General features: G+C 47.4%; 1 protein-coding gene across 2 annotated transcripts in view; it reads right to left on the reverse strand.

Annotated features, from left to right (window-relative positions):
* The window catches only part of SH3PXD2A (SH3 and PX domains 2A), a gene marked incomplete at its 5' end in the record, with an annotated part of 251842 nt that overhangs the window by 184497 nt on the left and 44980 nt on the right, over positions 1-22365 (reverse strand). For both annotated transcript variants that reach the window (XM_084265565.1, XM_084265564.1), the window contains one exon: positions 22048-22128. In XM_084265565.1, coding sequence (XP_084121691.1) covers positions 22048-22128 — 81 coding nt within the window. The remainder of the gene's footprint in view (positions 1-22047; positions 22129-22365) is intronic.

The following is a 22365-nucleotide window of genomic DNA, read 5'->3' on the forward strand; positions in this document are numbered from 1 at the left end:
TTACCCAGGAGGGGCTGCACAGTCAGGAGCAGCTCTGCCCAGCGCAAAGGCCAGACAGGTCAGTGGGAGGCTGCAGAGCTACACACCCTCTTGCTTTAGGTCCTGAGGAAAGCCCTGGCAGCACTGCTGAATGCCACACTGCAGCTGCAAGCAGGGTTCCAGAGGGTGCATCCTCAAAGCAGCGTGGTACCATTAGCAGAACGCTGCTGTTTATTACATACTTGAGGTTAGCACAAATCACACACCAAATATTAAGGTCAGCAAGATTTGCAGGCTGGTTTGGTTTTGCCAGCCTGACTCCTCCAAGGTCCAGCTGGTCCTCCAGAGCAATAGGGGTATCAAGGGCTGGAGAACCCCATCTCTTGTGTAATCTCCTCTTCTAACATTCACTGCTCATCTTTTGTACAGGTGTAACTGCTGATTTCATCAGCATTTTATGCAAGAGCTACCCAGCCTACCCACTCCATCTCTGCATACTGATTTTGTTTGAATGGGTGCAAAGCCAGGAGCAGGCAGGCTCTGAAACCTGATTTATACATTGGATGGTCATTGATGTTGCACCCACAGAATCAATCCTCAGAGAGGCTTCTACTGCTCACACAGTGGTAACCACGGTTTTAACCAAACCTGCTTAAAAACACACCCTTAGTTACACTGTTTCGTGAGCTGGCAAGACTACTCCCCTGCTTACATTACTGTGAGAGAGATGAGATTTTAGCTCCAAATGTATGAAACTTAATCCCTGTTTTCATAATCTACATCTCGACAGTCTGTTAGCTCTGCTTAATATATCGTCCCCTGGAAACCACAAGTAACTTCAATATTGAAAACAGAAACAATAGCTCTGAACACAATGGCACATTTTACTTCAGAAACTCCATCTGAAATGGTATCTACTCATCTCCATAGGACACCACTCGTAGCTCTGGGGAGACGGGGGAGAACGACCGCCCAGCTTGGTACAATGAAGAAACCGTGCCAAGCTAAACATAACCACAGGTTTTAACTCCACGCTGGGAAGAGACTCCTTTGTCTTCTTTTCTCTCTCTCTCACTACCTCCAAACCCCGAGATGTTTTGCCTGAGTATCTGGTTCCAAACACGTGTGTCTCACGTCTTTGGGGAGGATTTAGAAAGGAGCACAGACAACAAATCCCACCGCCTGAGCAGGCAAGCAGAGCTGTGCATGTAACAGATACCTTGCTCCAGGCCTCGAGGGATGTAAGCAAGCAGGCAGCAGGACAGACAGTTTCCAACAGTTCAGAGCCAGCTGCCAGTTTTCACGCTCCCAGCCCTAGCGTGGGCCCTTCAGCTCGGGCACTGCCCAGGCCCAGCTGGGCACTGTCCAGGTGCTGGCATCTCCCTAGGATGCTCATCTGGCATGTAGGGACAGTGAAGGTGTCTGGTGCACAACTGGACAGGCTCTGAGCCAGGGTTTCCTGACTGGGCTTGCAATGGTGGGAGGACAGGATTTAGTGGCTGGAATAAAGAACAAACTTAGGCTTGCAATAGTCTGTCCCTTCTTACCAGTGCCTATTGCAGTGGCATCTCGTGGACTTCTAACTCCATGTTGGGAAGAGACTCCTTTGTCTTCTTTTCTCCCTCTCTCACTACCTCCAAACCCCAAGATGTTTTGGACTAAATTCTCTGCAGATTGACTTCTAGACAGGAGAGACAAAGTCCACAGATACCAGAAAAGCTGTTTCAAAGAGTCCTCCCATTGCTAGCACAACCACACAACACAGATACCTTAGTTGGTCACTCAAACCCACACCAACTCCTTCCAATTGCTGCCCCAATGCACAGCACAGACACTTGTTCTCTCTGGAAAAAAAATGTCGATTTGGGTAACATCTCACCCCTCAAAACCCATGCCCAGAAGAAGGACCCCAGGGGACCTGTGCAGCCATCCCAAAGGCCCTTGCAGATGGACCAGACTGCGACACAAGACTGCACTGGAAGGAGGGACTGCATAGCCCACGGGACAAATCCAATCCAGCCAGCTGACAAGGGAGGCTGGGATTAAACCCTTTTCCTTTTTTTTTTTTTTTTTTGTAAGTACAAGTCTGCCTTAGGAGCTTTGTTAATTTAATTAAGAATTAAAGCAAACTCTGGGAAAGTAGCTGGGTTTGGACGGCGGCCATGGCGGCTGCGTGTGCGTGGCTCGGAGCAGGGGGGCACAGCGAGCGTTCACAGGGTTACGTTCTGCATGCTCATGTGTCACTCCAGGGTCTTCATTCAGATAATAATCATCCATCCTTGGACAGGCCCCTTGCAGACCAGATGGTATTCTGTGCATCATACCAACTAATCACATGCAATATTTGGCAGGGTATTAAAAGTAGTGATGGAGGTCTTTGACAAGGGTGGGAGTTTTTTTGGTCTTTTTTCCTCTCAGCAGCTTTTAAGTGGTACAGGCATATCATCAAGAAGTACTGTCAGGGCTGTGACTTTTCCAAACTTGCAGATGATAAAAACCACTACAAGTTGTGATGGACAAACTACACACGGAGGCAGATGCCTGCATCCAAGAGGAGAGAGATTCCTTACAGCTCCATCCTCTGATCAGGAGTTTTCAAGCCTGTATCGCTCCTGGGTAGATTTTACAAGACTTGATGGTGGGACCGTAGTCAGCAGGACTAGGTGCAGCAGTTACCTGATATGTGGCTATCTGTGACAGGCAGCATGGCCCTGCCTCAAATGTCAGAGCTGTTGCCCATGCAGGAGACTTTTAAGCCAAAGGTGGCCACAGAGGCACATGTGGTCTTGCTTTGCAGGCAGTTGGCCTACATGTCCACCTTGCCACTAAGCATCCATGCCCGCTCTCCTCTGGTGGATGCTCTTCCAGTGACGCAAGGGGAGGTGCATCACTAGGGACTGTTTGTACATTACTGGGCATGTACTCTGAAAACACAAGTTTCTGCCAGCCTGCCTGGCCACACATGCAATCCCCTCTGGGCAGGTGATGAATACACCAATCAAGTGATAGAGGCACGCCTGGGTGATGCAAGGAAACGGTCCTGGGGAGAGCAGGCTGGAGGCAATAGGCAGCCACAAGTCTTCCAATCCAGCAGCTCTTTCCCAAACATTTCAGAAGGGCTTTCTGAATGGAAGGTGGTGACCTATGTGTTGCTTTGGTGGCCAGGCTGATATACAACCAGGAGAAGACCAGTAGGGATGCAGATCTGTATGCCTTTCCACATTGTGTGACCCACTGGACAGGGCAGACAGGCAGGCCAGACAAGCGGAGCAGCCACTGACCCTGCTGGGTACTGCAGGCATCCAGAGACATTTTTGATCCTCCCCATGGGTTTGCACTCATCTGTCCAGTCCTCCACCCCATCACACAAATCCACAATAAAGAGACATCAGAAGAATGGCCAGATTGTGGAAATATCCCTGCCCATGTGTTGGAGTCCAAGTGTAACCAACAAGCTGCAGGTACCACACAGCTCTCTTCTGGCTTGAGCAGGGAATTAACATTTCACAGAATTTACTTGATGATGCTTTGTCACAGAAAGTACCCAGGAACACAGTAACTTGCATCAAAGAGATTCTGGCCACATCCAGACTCTGTAATTCCCTTACCAGCGTCAGCCAAGCTTAGGATGGCACTGTGGTATCTAACCCTGGCTGCTGGATTTATGAGCCCCTGTAATCCTCATGTGCTCCATAGGGCTATTTATTTGATCAGCCTTTAGTGATCAGCATCATGGCTGTAAGGGATCAAGGTACAGCTTCTCTAGGGAACTGCATCTTCAGCTACCTGCAGAACCCAGCACTAAAAGTTCAGCTTTTTTTAAAACAAGGAAGAAGGAAAAAAAAAATGTCCAGTGGGGAGAAGGTGAGAGGAGAAGTGCCACACGAACTGCTTTCTACCAGGAGACAAGCAGCTCTGAGTATTACATTTCATGTACGTATCCTGGTACCCTGTTGAGGATGAGATACGCTATTTCAGAGCACAGAACATCCTGTTTTCCATCAGAAAGCAAGACTCCACCTCATCCATGCCCAGCTATTGCTAACCTCCCTTCAGCATCAAACAGGGATAGAAGAGGGCATGGGAGGGCAGGAACTACACACCTGTGGCCAGCACACACGCAAGCACAGAGACCTGCCCTTTGCCAACAACCCAGATGCAAACTTATCTGGCTTCATTAGGGCTTCCTTGGGGGGGGTAAACCTTGGCTAAAGGAACTGAACAAATAAATTACACTACCAGACACACACAAATAACCTATTTTGCTCTGCCAGGTGCAGACGATTGTTTCTAGCCCTTCATCTGAGGCTGGGGCACGTCTCTCCATGAGGTCAGATGCAGGAGCTGGCCAGGAACGGAGGAAAATCTGAGTGCAGCTTAAGACAAACAGAAACAAAACTCAGAAGGAATATTCCTCGCTCCAACAGGTGCGGAGATGTGATTATATATGCTTCCACACATAGGCTTTCAACACTGCAGATCTAACATGGTTAAGGAAGCTTTGAAATCTCAGCCCTGCTTTGAACCTTCCAGATCTGTATCCATGTGGAGAAGGATTTGAAGCTGGAGGAAGACGCTCGTATTTCGAAAGCAAGCGCCAGCAGGTGAAGGGGCAAGCAAAGGGGCTGCTCTCCAGTTCAGGCAGCAAGAGCAGCCTGGGCAGGCGATTCCCTGCCTGGATGTGGGACTTAACAGCATGAAGCAGAGCAAGTACAACAGCGGCTTCAGAACAGAAACAAGTTTCCTTTCTTAGCCATATTGAGGCAGGCAACAAGGCAAACTGCCAGACAGCTTCTCCTGCCCTTCTCTTAAAACCGAGCAGCAGAGTGTGATTCAAACATCAATACTTCCAATGACAGATGGGCTGATACTGTAATAGTATCTCGTCTACTTAGAAGCACCTCTTAAATGTTCAAGAAGGTAGAAAAAGAACTCCAGACTTTATATCCTGAGTCTGAATGTGTCCCTTGAGGTATTGCTTCCAGATTTGACCCATGCAGAAAGAGCGTATTTCTAATATCAGACAATAATATGGAGAAAAGAGGAAAAACTAAGAGGAGGAAGAGATACTCCTGGGGGGTTACAGCATTGAATCTCAACATAATGCTGACTCCCAGGAGTTGCCAGGCCCAGGAGATGTGCTCTACATGCCTGCAAGGAGATGATAAAACAATGAAACCACTCAGAAAAGCAAGGGGAAGAGCTGGTTTCTGTCAGTCAATGATTTCCAGGTTGAAGAAGATCCCTTTTGCACTTCATGAAAAGGCAATTATTTTTTCCACAATGCCACTGGATTTTCAGGTACCACCAAACTCCCTCCCCAGGGAAACCTCTCTTACATTTTCCCTCCCAACTGGGAAGTCTTCAGGAGCTATTATGGTGCCACTGACAGCAGTGACCACACAAGGATTTTCTTGGCAATGAATAAGACAATCTGTCTTGTATTCTTTACGGAGATGGTGGTCAAACACTGGTATAAGCTTCCTAGAGATGCCTTTGATGCCCCAGGTCTGTCAGTGTTTAAAGAGGCATTTTGACAATGCTCTTAATAATGTGTCAGCCCTGAAGTGGCCAGGCAACTGGACTAGAAGATCACTGCCAGTTCCTTTCAACTGAAATATTCTATTCTAATTCTGAAGACCCATAATAGGATGGACATATAGCAAGGATTTCTGTATTTCTGGTGTTCAAGATGGTAACAATGTCATAAAATGAGAATTTTCTCTGAACTTTTAATGCCATTGGACCAGAATGCAATACCCAGGCCTGAATTTAAAACTCTGCAAGGAGAACAAAATGATCAGTCTGAATTTTCATCACAACCCTAGTCACCACTGCATCTGGGCACTTGATGGCCATGAATGAATTTATCTTCTCAAAAAATCCATGGGAGATGAAAGCTTTTACAGAATGGACATAGCAACCCCCAAATCTCTAAACCCCAACTTTTCTGCTTTAGTCAGGGCAGGGGGGAAAAAAGAAAGAAAAAAAAAAGGTAGTATTCTCCCTTGCAGCCCTTGTGGTACTTTAACCATCCTAAGAAAATAAGACAGAAGGTCAATATGCTTTATGTGCATTTAGACCATGAATTATGGTTTGCACCAAAGGGAAGAGACACCATCACTAAACTTGCCACCCCCATAGAGAAAACCAGCTCCTAGTGCTGGTGGGCACATGGAAACCACAACTGTAACCCTCCCTGCATGAAGCTCTGGCTGCTGATCTCCAGAGGGCAGGGCCACAGCTGGTGTCCAGCACAAGTGGCTTGATCCTGAAGTCTCACCCCAGTTGTCTCCATCTCCTTTCCCCGCATGGTAAAACACTGTGAGTAGTGTAATGCTTTTACCTCAACAGAGAGCTCCTGAGACTAACTAAGCATGGTGAACACAAAGGGATTCATCAGGGCTGTGGCTTCTCATGCATTTTCCAGCCCCTAACACCAGAGAGACCTACCTCTGCTCAGAGCTGGTATGTGCTACTGAAATACATAAATTAACAGGTCACCACGAGGGAAGGAAAGGGTTATTTTTCCCTTCTGAAGACTGACTCGAGAGCCTGACGTATCTGAAATCAATTTTTAAAACTATGTTTAAAAGGGCTCTCCTTTATAGAGGGACTTTGTTATGATGTGGAAAATTCACAGCTCCTAACATCAAGCCATGGGTGGAGGGAGCCTGGAGTATGAATTAAAAATAATGTGGTTGTTTGCAGAAATTAGCGGCACCGATTTAAATCCACACCCCTCTCCCTCCTCAAATAATCACCCTGTGAACGGAGGTGGTTTATGGAGCCCTCTGGAAAATGTTCCTCATGGCCTCCGTTCCAAACCCAAAATAAAATACATCACATCGCAGCAAATACTTCACTAGGGTGCTGCTCCCTGTTCCCCCCAACCCACGCCTCCCATTTGTTGCTAATTAAATGAAACAGCAGGTGCTTAGACCACAAGCACAGCCGGGCTGCAGTGAGCAGAGTGATTAAACCCCCCTGGAATGTCTTCTTGGAGAGCTGCATCTTTCCAGGGACCGGACTTGAAGAGGAAAGACAAGATTAGAGGCAAGGGTTGGGTCAGTCTTTGGCTACAAGCTCCATGTTCAGAATCTGTTTTCTAAGAATGGGTCACTAGAAATGTCAGGTTTCAGGGAAGACATGTGCTGCTCTCTGCTTTTCTGAGGCATCCTTGCTATGGGATGCAGGCAACACAGCATGGTCTGCCTCTGGGCTGGAGACATCTTTTTCACACAGGCAGGACACATCATCCCAATGCACAGCAGCCTTCCGCTCACCAAGGCACCTGTGGGCAACTCAAATCTCCAGGCAACAATCAGCAACACGGTCCCTGAGAATCCATCCCAGCCTAACACTGGGAAAGGCCAGGGAACAGATAGACAACAAGCTGGGGAGTCAGAGCTGGCTGGGAAGGTTAGCAGCCATGTCTGAACACGTGACACATCAGGCCACACTAATGAGATGTTCCTAGTTGACACCAGAGAAATGGGTGCAAGCCCAGAGATCAGTTTTGTAACAGCAGAGTCATCACACCCCAGATCCTGGTGCACACAGTTACCTGCTCACCTCAATGCTGCGATCCCATCCACAGGCACACAGCAGGGACTGAACCCACCCTATTTCCTTCACACAAAAGAAAATAGCCCTTGCTGCCCCCAATGTCATCACCAAGCCTCACCTCCTGACACCAAAATCAAGAAAATCAGAAGGCGAATGCTGTTCTGTTACAGATAGGGAATAGGCAATGGTGTAGGAAATATATAGGCATGGAACAAGGGGCACTTATGGGCAGCCAGAGCTGGGAGCACCATCAAACCAGCCTTCCTCTGCATCCTGCCCTGGGGCCTCCTTGTTTCACCCCAGAAAACTTTTTCCTCTGTTTGCCATATACCCCATCAACAGGCACAGCTCCCTTCCATCCCAACGTGCCAGGTTTGCTACAGTGACTTCTCATCAGGCCAAACTGGGAGGATAGAGCTGCTGGAGCAAGTCCAGAAGAGGGCCACGAAGATGATCAGGGGGCTGGAGCACCTCTCCTATGAAGATAGGCTGAGTGAGTTGGGCTCATTCAGCCTGGAGAAGAGAAGGCTCCAGGGAGACCTAATTACAGCCTATCAATACTTAATGGGATCCTACAAGAAAGTTGGAGAGGGTCTGTTCATCAGGGAGTATAGTGATAGGACAAGGAGTAATGGCTTCAAGCTGAAAGAGGGTAGGTTTAGGTTAGATGTTAGGAAGACATTCCTTACTATGAGGGTGGGCAGGCCCTGGCACAGGCTGCCCAGAGAGGTCGTGGCTGCCCCCTGCCTGGCAGGGTTCAAGGCCAGGTTGAATGGGGCTTTGGGCAATCTGGGCTAGTGAAGGTGTCCCTGCCCATGGCAGGGTGGTTGGAACTAGATGATCTTTGAGGTCCCTTCCAATCTAAACCATTCTATGATTTTGTGATTGTAATCACCCAAAGGAGACCCTAAACCAGTTTCCAACTGAGATAATACAGTACAAGTGTGGAAATAGACTCATCATTACTTCTACAAATTCCACTGCTGGCAGCAAAAGTCCATGGGACCAGGACATAATCCCAAGAAAGAAAAGCACTATTTATATTTCTCCTGAGCAGTTCACTTCTCTTTGGTCACTCTGCTGACATTTCACTTCTCCACCAAAACCTGTTAGAAATGGCTGGGGGTTTGGGGGAGGAGGGAGAACATGGTCATTAGGGTCTGGCTTAGTTACTGTAATACAACTAACATTTGGCTCTGTTAAAAAGACTCCCAGTCAAAGACTTCAAAGCATTTTGCAAACATTAATGAATAAACTTTCTCCAGGAGGCCTGATTATAGCCCCCATTTTATGGGTGGGTATTTCCAGATAACCTTCCTGCCACACCAGCAGTTCCCCACTCCTTGTTCCACGCCGCAGACTCCTGGCTCCTAATTACACAAAAAACTAAGGCGATGAAATGTATTTTGACCTAAGAGTGGAACAGGACTTGACATGAGATTTCTTAACAGCAACAGGCAGGAACCTACAGCCCTATTGCTCCTGCAGCCCATAGCACACCCCTGACCTGCAATACAATCCAGTGCTGTCCCACACCCAGAACAAACCCAAAGCTTTTTGGGGCTTCTCTCCACCTTGGAAATGCTTTTTACCAACTATTCTTCGCTTAAGGATAGCCAGAGACCACCTTTGTGGAACACCACCACCCTTTACTGCTCCACCCGCCTTATTCCCAGATCCCAACAGCAACTGAATCACTGCCACCCCCTGAAATACCAAATCCTCCCCTTATGTGCCAGCGAGGTGTGTCACAGATCGGAACCCTCTAACCCCCATCATGGTGACACAACAGGCACCACAAACAACTCTACAGGTTTTTGCAAAGCTGGGGTAACAGCCACCAATGCACCAAAACCTGTAAGACAACCTGGACTTGGTACAGGAACACATCACCATGTACCATCCCAAGACATATTTTCCTCATCAGGAAGACACACACACCAGTTTTGCTCAGGCAGCTGTAGCATATCACTGTAGTGACCAGGACAAGCCTGAATTTGGATTTCAAAGCTCCCCAGACCACAGAGAGGCCAAAAGGTCCCAACACACTGGGCTGTCAAAAGCCAGAGATTAGCCAGATAAAAAGAAAAAACTGTGAAATATTTTTTGCTCCAGGTGGATAAGATACACTCCCTGCAAGACAGAGCTTCGATCATTAAACTCACCTTAGTCCTCCGAAGGAATTTTTTCCCTGCTATCATTTTACTTAGTTCTTTTCTGCTTCGCTTTCTACTTGCTTCCCATTTGGCATTTTCCCCTCTCTCCCACTCACAGTGTTTTTGTGGCCGTCCTTCCCCTCTCTCAAAACACCTGGCTGAGGGTAGTGGCTCAGCAAGTCCCACTGGTTTTCTTAACACACCCTTAAAAAAAACCGAATGTGTCAAGATCCAGGCACACAACTCTGATGTTAACTCAGTTAGCAAAATTGATTAGGATCTGCCCTTGATTGCACCTGGTAAATCAGAGACATCTCTGCATTGGCCCCAATGCCTCACAAAGGGCTTTGGTACAGAGCCCTGCCTGCACTGCAGGTTGACAGAAATTAGTTAAAAATGGGGTGCTTTGCTGAGTCTCTGCTTCGTGGGTTTTTTGAGCTTGCTCACATCTCCAACCAACAGTTTTCTAGGAACTCACTCCACTCCAAAGCACAGACCCCCTCACTGGACCGCAACACCCTGCTCTGCTGGCTTCGCACCTTGATGGGGTCCCAGCAGCTCTCAAATGAGTCCCATGTGCAAGGCCCCTCTTGCACCATTAGGGACAACTGCAGCTCACCCGCCCTGCTGCAGCTGCAGGCCCAGAGAATGCAACCAACAGCTACGGATCTGCAGATCCTACCTAGAATTAGGCTCTCAGGGTTTGGACCTGGGAATGCAGTGGGTCTGAAACACTCTCTGCACGCTCCCAGGACACCAAGGGACCTTCAACCCTGTGTGTTTTTCCTGGGCATGGGCAGGGATGAACAAATGCTAACCCAACAGTTAAGAAGCTCAGAAAGCAACAGGCAATGACAAAAAATCTGGCATACTGTAAGAGTTCAACTCCTCCCTTTCCTGCATGGATCCTATAGACCAGATCTCTACTTTTAAATTTAAAGAAAAAGGTGGAGAGCAAAGCCCCCAGCTTGGCTGGGTGTTGTTTAAACAGGGCACCCAGGAAGGAGAGCACACAAAGCTGCTGACCCAGAGCAGGACGACTCCTGCTTTCCACATGACTTTGCATCAACTGCTCAGCAGCGTGGATTCTCTGTGGGTTTTGCTGTCATGACAGTTCACTCCTCTGGAGACTCTTCAGTGCTTCCTCTGAAGGAGGGAAAGGGGAAATTGCAAAAGACGGTTCTGCAGTGGGAATACTTGTGTTCACACGAGACGTGGAACTGCTCTGGCTGCAGAAAAGGAGAAGCTTGCCACAGCTCCAGGCAAGCAGGGAGTGAATAAGGCAGAAGATGCACTCCCAACTTGATGCTCCATACACTGCTTCTGCAGAAAAGGTCAGTTATTCATTCAGGTGCTAAGGGGAAGAAACAAATAGCTCCCAACGCTCAGAAATCAGGCTGGGGCAAGCCCCATCAGGAGCCCTTCCCTATGGCAGGCAGGACTACACGCAGTCCACAGTGGAAGAGACGCCAGTTGACTCTCTTGTTTGTCTGGTAAGCAAACCCTGGTGTTACAGGACTGAGCTACAGCTCCTTCCAGACAGCCTTCCCACATCTGAGCCTGTAAGAGCAGAGAGCCGGGAGGGGCGAGGTGGCAGGGAAAAGAACCCTGACAGAGCCCTGCATAACCTTTCCATTATGGCTGGGCAATTTTCTATTCGCACTTAAATGCAATAATGTAAATAAACTCCCCGTAACCCTTACAGGGCTATTTAGGACGTTTGCAAAAACAACCAGCTCCTCTCATCATGAGCCAAGGGATGCGAACACAACAGGCACTTCTCATCTCGGTCTCCACACACTTAATGAAAGTGAAGGATTGTATTCCCTGCACAAAAGCAGAATTGTGTTTCAGGGCCGGGGGTGTGAACTCGGCGCGATTTTCCGGCAGTATAAATAATTGAAAGTTGAGTACGATTAGGGGAGAGTGGCAAAGTGGTGGAGGGGGTGGAATTGTCATGCCTGAACTTTTTGGGCTTGGGTGCTTCAGGGAAGAAAGGCCACAGAAAAAGCCTGCCAAGGAATTTAATTTTCACACAGAGATTCCAGGGGAAAAAAAAAAAAAATAATAAAAAGGCTGATCTTGATCTGTGGTAGAAAAGGAAATACGCTAATAAAGCGGTTCTGGGAGAATTCATTGCCTGTGTGAGAGCAGCCCCAGAGCTGTAGCTTCAGCTGGGGCAGGTCCCACAGCAGAACTGCTCTCCTGTGTTTTATTGTTCCAGCAAACAAAACCTGGAACAAGGTTAACAAACAAACGGGCTCCTCCCAAGGCTGAGCTTTAAATTCTGCTGTGGAGACCTAATGGGCTATGACAACACCTTCCAACAGCAGAATAATGGAGATGGGGATAGGATAACATGAGAGGCATACATTGAGCCTTAAAGATGCTCTACTGAAGAAAGACTTTCTGCTCAGTTTTACCATGATTCTACACAATCCCTTGTATAACATTGTCCAGGGTCAAAACCAGGAGGCACGGGCCAAATACCAAAACCTTCCTTCATGATTCAGAATTTTTGGCTATTTTTCTAAACACTGCAGGGGCTCATGCAACCCAATGCATTTCATTTTTAACATGAAAAAGCAACCAACAGCTATGAAATAGGTCTGAATCCTCCTCAGCTGAACTCAGTTCATTTGAGAGAACTTGCTACTCTTCCTCTCTGTGGCTGCATCCAGGAGAGCCCTTCCCACACTGTAGGGTCCCCACCATCCTCAGGGGTCAGTGATAGGCATGGGATGTAGGTACTCATAGTGAGAACTTACACAAATCAAACCTCTAGAAAGCAAGGGAATAATTCCCATCAAATAACCCATTTGACTAATGTCACTACAGGCCCAGAAATGGAGTTTGATACTCTTCAGGTATTTCTTGGAGGATCTTTGCAGGTAACAAGCTGTGTAGTTCAAATAGTGGATGCAGAGGATCTGACAGAGCTAACTTTCCTGTTCCCCAGCAGAGCAGCTTTAATCCTTTATAAGTCAAGTTCCCACTCCAGACAATGTGAATTAATCCACTGGGAAATGTGCTATCCATTACAGTTCTGTAGTGTTCCCTTGAGATTCTTGGGTTGGACAAAGCTCCTTGAGTGAAATTCTTTCTAGATAATTCATTAAAAATGCATGCACACAGAAAGCAGGTAAAGTGATCTGTTGATAGGTTCAAAATAGCCACAGAGACCTCTCCAGCCTTTGTCCTGTTCTAAAAATACTCTCCCATGAATGTGTGAGCATCTGGTTACGTGGCACTATTTCACAGCCATCAGTTGTGAACGGGAGAGACACACTGGCCCGGAAACTGGCATCACAGCTGAACTTTCACGAATCTTTCCCAAGGCTTATGTGTTTTTTTACTATGAGTACCTACATATGAGTACCTTCTTATATGAAGAAACATTCAGTGAAGGTTTTTCTCTCACACTCAAAGTCCACACACCTCCTAAAAAATTCACCCCACTGGACTCTTAATAAGCAGTGAGAGTCCATCACTGCTGAGCTCTGCCACTCATGTAATTGCTAAGATTTCCCTGACTGTACTTGTAACTCTGCAGCCAGGGGAAGCTCTGAAATTTGAACCACTTTGTAACTCCACACTTTCCTCTGAACCTCCCAAGGCCTTCTTCCATGAAGCAGAGCTGGCAGCCATCGCTGTGCCAGCACGATCACGCTCCTTGGAGACAGACTTCACACTCTCCCGTGGCTGATGAGATTAACAGGGTGCTCAGTGTGGGATCCACACCTCGTGAAATCACACAGAGCAAACCCCAAACCTTTGTGTCATCAGAGGCAGCAATTTCCAAAGCATTACCCACCTCTGATCACACACCACAGTCCCCTTGCACCAGGGGCACAGGCTCTTCTCTTGCCAAACAAAATTTATCTGCTGGCCCAAAGCAGGCAGTTGAGTAATTCTGATTTACTCCAGCAGGGATCAGGGATATATCTGCGTGCATCTTCCTGCAGTGATGATGGAAGTTGCTTTCTAAGAAAGTTGAGGAACAGTAGTATAGTTAAAAGGATGCAGTAAAGAAGTCAGCATCATCTTTGTGATGCTCCCAACCTTTCAAAAACCAACCCTGCTCATTTGTCTAACTACATATAGAGCCTGTAGCTGAATTTGGTTTACTTCTAGCACTGGGAGCATGCCTAAAGTACTACAAATTGATTGTTAACAAAGATCTGCCAGCACTGAACTTCTCAAAGGCTACAAAAGACAGGAAATCAGTAGTGACAGTGAATTCCCTTCAGCAATCAGAACAGATCACTAATTGCGTAGCCCCTCTGGAGCAGTTCACATTGTCACAGCACATGAGGAGACTGCAAGAATGGATGGGGAAAAACTCATCTTCAGAGCAGCCTGTCACTCAGTGTTATGCTCCTGCAACACCTTGGAAGTGAACTAGCATTTAATCTGGGTCAGAAAAGGCAAAGCTTCTTAATTGTGTGATTAAATGTTTCAATACTACTGATTCCACACACAGGACATGAACACTGAGGAAGTAAGGACTTGTCAATATCCAGAAGAGTATCAGCATTGTACAGAACAATGCCCATATGGTACAATAACCCCAAACAGCACAGTGGGGTCCAGGACCCTGGTCTTGTGCAGCAACAGAATAGAAGAGGACAAAACTTTCAGAGATGCAGCATCCAGAGATTTCTATCCCACACTGGCAGCAGGACAACCACCCAACCAATGCCCCAAACTTTGCTGCCACCTTGTCCAGAACAAGTAAGACTCCTGGGGGTGTTCCTGGTATTGTAATACCTTTTGTGAACAGTGAGAGGTCACGATGGCACCACTGGAAGACTCATCTCTGACCCACGTCAGTCCCCAGAGAAAATAAAAACCTTAATCCTTTGATAGCAAAATCCATTCCCTGTCATTACAGAGGGGCATCTCTATTGACTCCTCAGGCCACTGAGATGGGGTAGCAGGGGTATCACTGCTGCTCTTGCCTTGCTGCTGCCACACTCTGAGGAGCTGGCTAAGCCACAGCCTCACTTTCTAGGCTCTCCCATTCTCCTGGCAGGACCTGCACATGGTGCAGGCAAGGGAGTAATTTAAATTGGCACTGAGAACCAAATATCACCCCATAGACATTATGCAGAAGATTCCCACGCTGCAGCATCTGAGTAACCTTCAAACGTCAGCTCTTATGCTGTAACAGCACCCAAGTGCAGGAGTATGAGCGGGAGAGGTCTCCTAGGTCGGGTCACTTTTGCAACTGCAGGTTACTCACAGCATTCACTGAACGTGGCCTCTATTGTAGCTTGGCAGGCACTTTGCCACTTCCCCATGATGGCCCTCGTCTTTGTTTGACGTGTAAAGACTCTTTAGAAACAAATACTGGAAGCTGAACAGATTGTTTTGCCAAGCAAACATTTAAATAATGATGGAAATAAGAATTATAAACAATTCCATTTATTCACTAAAGACAAAGATACTGCCCCAACCTAGCTGGTATCCTAAGGCACTGACTGAGCACTAGGAAGAAAAATGGTATTTAAATAGCCCTTAATTCATCTGAGACAACCATTCTCGGCTCAATAACCATATCAGCTATTAATTTCTTTTTCCAGGGGCATCTCGACTCCCCCAGCAAGCCCTGTTACTGGAAAGCTTGCTGCTGGGCTATTCTTCCAAGGGCAAGCATCGGGGGGTCTTTGCTACTAAGCGTGGCTGTACCAGGAGCTCCAGCACAGCTGCCAAAACACAGCAGGCACGGTCAGCAGCTCAGGGCTCCTCCTGGAAATCTGGTTTTCTGAATCACCTGCAAGCCTTGCCACTGCCGGCCTCTCCACACACTGTCTGGGATAGCAGCAGCAGACAACTAGCCTGTGTTTACTCGGAAGGATGTGCCATTTCTCCCCAGGGACCTGGCGCTGACCTTTGGGAACAGACATGTTGACAGAACCATGTTCAGATTTCCTCTGAATTTTCCCAGGCTTGTTTCAGTTTCAATCCTGCTCTTAAGGAAGCTTTTTTCAAACCAATCCCTACATCCCAACTGCTGGAGTGACTTCCATCCTTTACAGCCCCGTGACTGTCAGGGATGACCATGAATCCACCCCCTGGTCTGGAGGAGGAGGATCTGACAGCAGCTCTCAATGTCTACAGCAAGGCCAGGATGCTGAGGCCCATCACCTGCTCCAAGGGAACGGGACCAGAAGAAATTTGATCCTTGCAACCTAGACCATCCTGTCAGAGGCCAGCACAGCCCAGAGCAGAGAGGCAGGCATGTGTGCTGACTGCAGAGTCCAGAACCCCTGCTACCAACACAGCCCAGGAGGAACGATACCAGTAAGTAAAACCTTGCCTTGCTCCCCTCACGTTTCACTGTGCATTTGCACCACTGCTTGTACAACAACCCTGTGCCATGCTGTTACTCCCTGCCTTACTCAACCCCACCTTCTTCTCCAGCTTTCCCTGCCTGTTTTGCAGGCACCCTCAGACGCACATGGAGCTAAACAGAAACTCTCCCTGAGCTCATCAGAGACTGACAGTTCTTTCAATGCAAACTTCCCATGCTGCAAAAGGGAACAGAGCCACATCAACAGCCCTCCTTTCCTTCCCACACCACCCAGAGCTTTGTGCGCTGCGGCACCCATGGAAAAGAGCATCACTCCTTGCAGAGGGACCCTGCTGCTGCAGATGGCTGAGAAAAACAGGCGATGACACAACTTGTCCTGCTGCAAAGGCCCAGTGGGTTGAGGGTTAGGAATCAGCATTTGCAAACGCGGGAACAGGCTTGAGCCACTGCATTCTTACCTATACTCCTCACCACTGACAAATTTAGCACATGCTTGAGCTTGTCCATTTGCTGCTCCTGCAGAGCTAAAAGCATGAACGTTACAACATAAAACATCATAGGTCTTACAAAACCAGTGATTACTGACAGACTGTGCTGGGCCACCAGATTTAGGGACTGTGGGTCTCCACTTGGGTAATTAACCCAAATTAACTGATGGAGTGTATAGACACAATTCCCTCAGAATCCCATCAGGCACCTACCTACGCTGCAAGCATCCTGCGCCAATCCCCCCTTTCCTCTGCCCCAGAAAGCCTGTACACCAAAGCAGCCAGGTTGTGCTTTTAGTCACATTACTGGGGTGAAACATAGGGTGCTCAGGCACATGGCACAGTTACAAACCCCAGGCTGGAAAAGTGGATGTTACAGCATCTGGTACAGCTTGGGGTAACAGAAAGGGAAGTTTGCACAGAAGAGCACAGAACGGAAGAACGATCAATAGCAGCACCATTCGGGTGAACTCCAGCCCGAGTAAGAAAAGCAATTACTGTTTTTTCATGGTACCATTTCTGTTTAATGTGCTCTTCAATGCTCAGTTACTCCATTACAGCACTATAAACAATCAGGATGACCCCAGCAATAACAAATGAAGCTCTTGATGTTTTATCGTCAGCCTGGAAACAACTTACATCTCTTTCCGCTCCCTAATAAAATTCTTGATATTCTTTATTTTTTTAATGTTCTAATTGGCTGCTAGTGAGTTCCTCTTTCTGCACCACTTTGAAGAAAACCTGCTTAGATCAGCAGACTGCATCAGGCAGATAATTTTTTGCTAACTGATACACAAAGGCAATGCTTGAACAAAGCCTTGTTTATTTGCCTTTTCAAAATTGTGACATTTCAGATGTCTCCTGGCAGCCAAAACATCTGTGTGGGTCATTGTGTGGAGAGACGGCGATCTGCCTACCTAACATTCCTGCTGCAGCTCCAGTCACTTGCCTCTCACACAGCCAGAAACACAACTTGGTATTCTGGCACACTGCTAAAGCTACTGCCTGTGTTTTGCCTTGGAGAAAGCTGCATTTTGCTATTGTTGAGAAAGGATCTTCCATACACGGAGACCCAGACGTGCTCACAGAAGCAGTAGAGGCACTAGTATCTGAACATAGGGTTTAGTCCCTCTGCTGATGCTCTGGTCCTGTTCATACTCTGACTCCAGGCATGAAGTAAGACAGGCACAAAGTCAGACTAGAACATTTGGAGTCACTGGATAAAATGCAGAATTTGAGCCACTGGTGATTCAAGTGAAGATATCAGGCACTGTAGTCCAGTCATATTTTCCCTTATTGCTTTGCTGGGGAGAGAGTTTTGACCCAACTGAGGTCATAACATCTATAAAAAGAACAAGGTGGTACTGAGCAACAGTCAGGGTGAGGAGGGAAGCGGGGTGAGAGCCACCCTTCATACTGGTCAGCTGCAAATACTGCTGCTGCTTCTCAGCCCAGCATGGTAACTGGGAGGGTGAGCTGGCTGCATCTCCGCACTTCTCCACCTTATGCTTTGGGTAATCACTTATGCACACACTCAGCTGCAAATCCCCATCCTGCTAACAGTCTCCAAATGCACTTTCCAGCAGGAAGAACTTGAGTCTTACGTCTGTAGATGTCTTTTCACTGCACAGCAGAAACGCCAAGAGTTATCCCTGCTATCCCAATAAAACAGTGTCCTTTCTCTGCATCTTTGTGGACAACAGGAGTATTGCCAACTTGAACTACCAGCTCAGGAGAGGATTCTGCTACCACCACCAGAAAATCTATCAGCAATGGAAGGAAACCATGGATGGCATCCAAAGAACAGGCCTGAATAAGCTATGAGCTGTGTCACCAGTGATGTTCACATTGCCATCTCTCTCATCGATGAGCATCTCATGCTCCCCCATTCTGCATTTCAGACAAGAGCCAAGGACCCAGGTGCAGAATACATGAGAAAGCAGCACTTAAAATATTACATTAGGAGGTGCATTTGACCCCACGTGGTGCTCAGGTGCAAATGCCTCTCCAGGGTGAAAGACAAAAGATAATTGGACTTGACAAGCAATTTATCCTAATGCTTTCATCTATGCAGAGTTAATTCAATACCTTCAATCCTATTTACTGAAATGTTGGCACCCCCATGTATTCTGCTGCCATCGTTTGACCTACACTCAGCAGCAGATGTGACTTGGTTGCACAATTAAATGATGCAGCAACGCCCTGATTTAATTTAAGTCTGTATTTATAGCTCTCTAGCCCTCACTGAAGCAGCACAGGGCTGACACTTGGCTTGTTGCAGAGGGTTCTGTATGCCTTACTTCTTGCACCATCATGGGGCAAATTCCAGCTTCCAGATCCCATGGTATAGTCCCATCTTGCTGCCCTGTTACTCATCTTGAAAACAGCCTGACTCCCAGGCTGCTGAAATAGCATGACCAAAGGCTTCTGGGGGTTGAATCCTTGGGACAGAGCAGCCTCTTGCTGCCTGCAGTGCCTAAGAGGACTTTCTAGGAAGTTTTTAAAAGCCCTGGTATCTAGTACTGCACGGGCTCTCAAAACCACTGAGCCGCTTCCCACAGAGACAGATGTTCAAGGAGGGATGGGCTCCTTTTTAAAGAAACACAGAAGTGCAGTAGCAAAATGAATAATCTATATTCCTCCCCCCTTGCCCCTGGGCAGCCCTCAGGTTTCCCCATGGGTTCTATCCAGTGTCACTGTCAGCAGCAGGCATTGCAGGCCTAATGAAGTCATTACAAGTCAGCCCTTGTTCCTCCACTTCCAGTCAGGAACAAACAAGACACATGCAAGCTTAGCAAGCCCTGGAGTGCAGCTCTGTCATGGACACAGCAGGATGAGCACAGCTGGCAGAGACCTGCCGACTCCAGCTGTTTAGGACAGTAGTGGTGCTTACAAATCAGCTGAGTTTTACTCACTGAGTATTTGCTTGATGTTCTGCTGGAGGGGCCATGTGGGGACAAGCAGGGACATAGCCAAAGTAGATCAATTATCCTAAGGCCAAATTTCCACACGTGGTATCAGGCTGCAAAATGCAGGTCCAACCAGTGCTAGGTGAGAAGTTTGAGCTTCCACCAAAAATCTGGAAGCCACAGGTCATCGTCTTATCTGGAGCACAGTGAGGGGGATCTAAGGAGAAGGTCTTGATCCTCACAATAAGCAGATGACACCTCCAACACCTATCACATGGTACATAACCAAGAGACAGGTTCAGACCTTCAAGGGTTTGTGGAATGTGGACTAGCAGCCCCATGTTGCACTCCAACTTTCACTAGGAAAGGCTCTCCTTTGGGGTTTCCACTGGAAACATCACCCCTCCATTCAGGAAATCTTAGTGTGACTGGGATTCGCTGTCTGCAAGGCAAGATGCAGTGCAGCCCAGAGCCCCATTACAGCACAGCCACGGTTCAGGCAGCAGACATGGGGAAACTGCTAAACCCTGAAACAGCTGCTTTACAATACCTGTATTTTCTTGTAAACATTATGAAGGTGTATGAAGGTGCCCTAACCTTCCAGTTGATTTCCCAACTCCCTCTGCTGGCTTCATTAGAGTTGTAAGTACAAATTGCAGTTCAAGACACAAAGCCCTTTTCCCTTGCCTCACACAAAGGAGATGCTCTGGCAGCATCAAGAGCTCAGGAAAAAAAAAAACAAACCAAAAAGTCCCCAGAAGAATCACCTCTAAAAGCACCTTATGACAAGCCTTGTCCCCAACTTACAGCTGGGAAACTGAGGCACGGATCACCAAGGTGACATAGAGACATGTAAACCCTGTGTGGAAACCCCAGGTGAAGACCTCAGCTTTGGTAACTGTACACCTCATGCTGCAAGAGCTAAAGCAGCTGTTGCAGAGGGCGGTCACTGCTGGCGCAGTTGTGGCCCTGACAGAGATTCCTGGGAGGGAAAAGGGTTAAGGAAGGGAATTTTGTTACTTTCTTGTCGTATTTTCTCGTGGGGGGAGAAGCGTTGTGCGAGCGGGAGTTTTCCACTGGCGCTAGGCCCCCTTGCACTTATCAATGGGACCTTTCAGGACTCACTCCCTGATTGAGACATCATTTCCTGTCCAACACACTAACCCCATTGATAACTCCACTCTTGATGGGAACTTTTCAAACCTACCAGGAAAGGCCAGGAGACCCAGAAGAGCATATACATGAAAACAGAACTGGGGAAGAAGGGAAAAAAAAGAAAAAAAGAAGAGAGAAAGAAACAGTTTTGGCCACAATCTGCACCCTGACAGCAAATGTTTGTGATTATGGAGCTGTGCATCTTTGGCGGGTACATCAGCCACAAGGAAGCCACTGACAAAAGCTTTGCAGCAGTGGAAACGACAGGCCTAGCGCTTCAGACCAGTAAGAAGTGGAGGGGTAGAAAAGGAAGCTTAAAAAAATCCCTCTTTTGTCTTCTAGCCATGCAGCAAACAGAAAGAAGTCCTGGCCATAGAAGTGGTCTTGTTTTCCATCAGCAAAGTTAGGAGGCCATAACTGACATAGCCTGCAAAACAGACTAGAGACTTCAGATGTCCAAGTACCGGCAATGGCACATAAAGGAAAGCAATGATGAAACTAGGACTCTTCAGGGTATCTCAGAGCAGGTACCCAAGGGAGGAACTGCTTTTTTTCCCCTAATTTATTATGGCAGAAGGCTCAATATTGTTTCCCAGGTCACAGCCTTGCCACCTGTATACCTCCTTAACACCAGTAGCAAGGACTCTGACATTCTAACCACAGCTCTAACCAAAAGCTCCACCCCAAAGTCAACATTTCCTCCAAAGCTCAGGAGTCTATCAAAGCACAGCTTTTGTTTCCACCTGTTTCCAAACAGAGATTTCATAACCCCAGGCAATTCCATTTTTGCTGTCTGCAAAGGTATGCTGATACAGAGGTATCGATGAATCCAGATTACTGCTAAATAGGGTAAGAGCCAGAAAGCTCTCCCTACCCATGCAGGTGCTGTGTGTGGAGCAGCACTAGAAATTCAGCAGCTGGTGGCCATTGTAATTTGGACTCAGTGCTATTTTCCTGGCTTCAGAATTCAGCTTCTCAGCAAGAAAGCTTTTGATGAAATCTAAATAGACTGGCAGGGAATACAGCAGGAGCCAAGACACCAGCTGGCTCGGTAGATGGTCCGGAGCAGGGACTGTAAGGTTTCCACTACCATCTCCATTACTGCACTGCCTGGGAGCGTGCAAAAGCTCTGCTGTTATCAGTGATCTGGGTAAGCAGTTTCTGGGGGCCCAAAACGTAGCGCTCTCTCTGTTCTAAGTGCATCTGAAGCATTTAAAATTAGATCCCCTCCTCAATAGGAACCATTCATGAAAATGTCAACTTTAAATGTCTTTACAGTACAAGCTACTCACTGTGAGCATACCACCCACTTATCTTATACCCTACAAGGACAGAGTCTGAAAAGTTTCAAGATCATGACATGTAACAGACCAAATAAGCACAAAGCCTTATTTAAAGGCACGATTAACCCAGCTTGGAACATGACTAGAAGTGTGAGTGGAAATAATATTTTATGTCAGATGAGACAGGCTTACCTGCAGGTCAAAGAACTTGCTGTATCTCCGGTAGATGATCTGGGAAGTCAGGTCGGACCATGTTACATTGATGATATAGACCTGTTCAGGGAAAAGAAAACACAAGTTAAGGTGGGCTCTGAGGCACAGCCAGTTTCATCCCCCATCTCCCTGGGTGCTCCTTCTCTCAGTGAGGAATATCACCCTGGGTGCAGCACATCACAGCCTTTAGCAGAGGTCTCAGGAGAGTACCCACTATTCTCCCTCCCATCCCCATCACTGGCCCCCACTGATTTTTCTCTCCCTGGGATGAAAGTTTAATTGAGCAATAGCACATTT

This window comes from Gallinula chloropus (genome assembly GCF_964237585.1).
Source record: "Gallinula chloropus genome assembly, chromosome: 5".
Lineage (NCBI taxonomy): Eukaryota > Metazoa > Chordata > Aves > Gruiformes > Rallidae > Gallinula > Gallinula chloropus.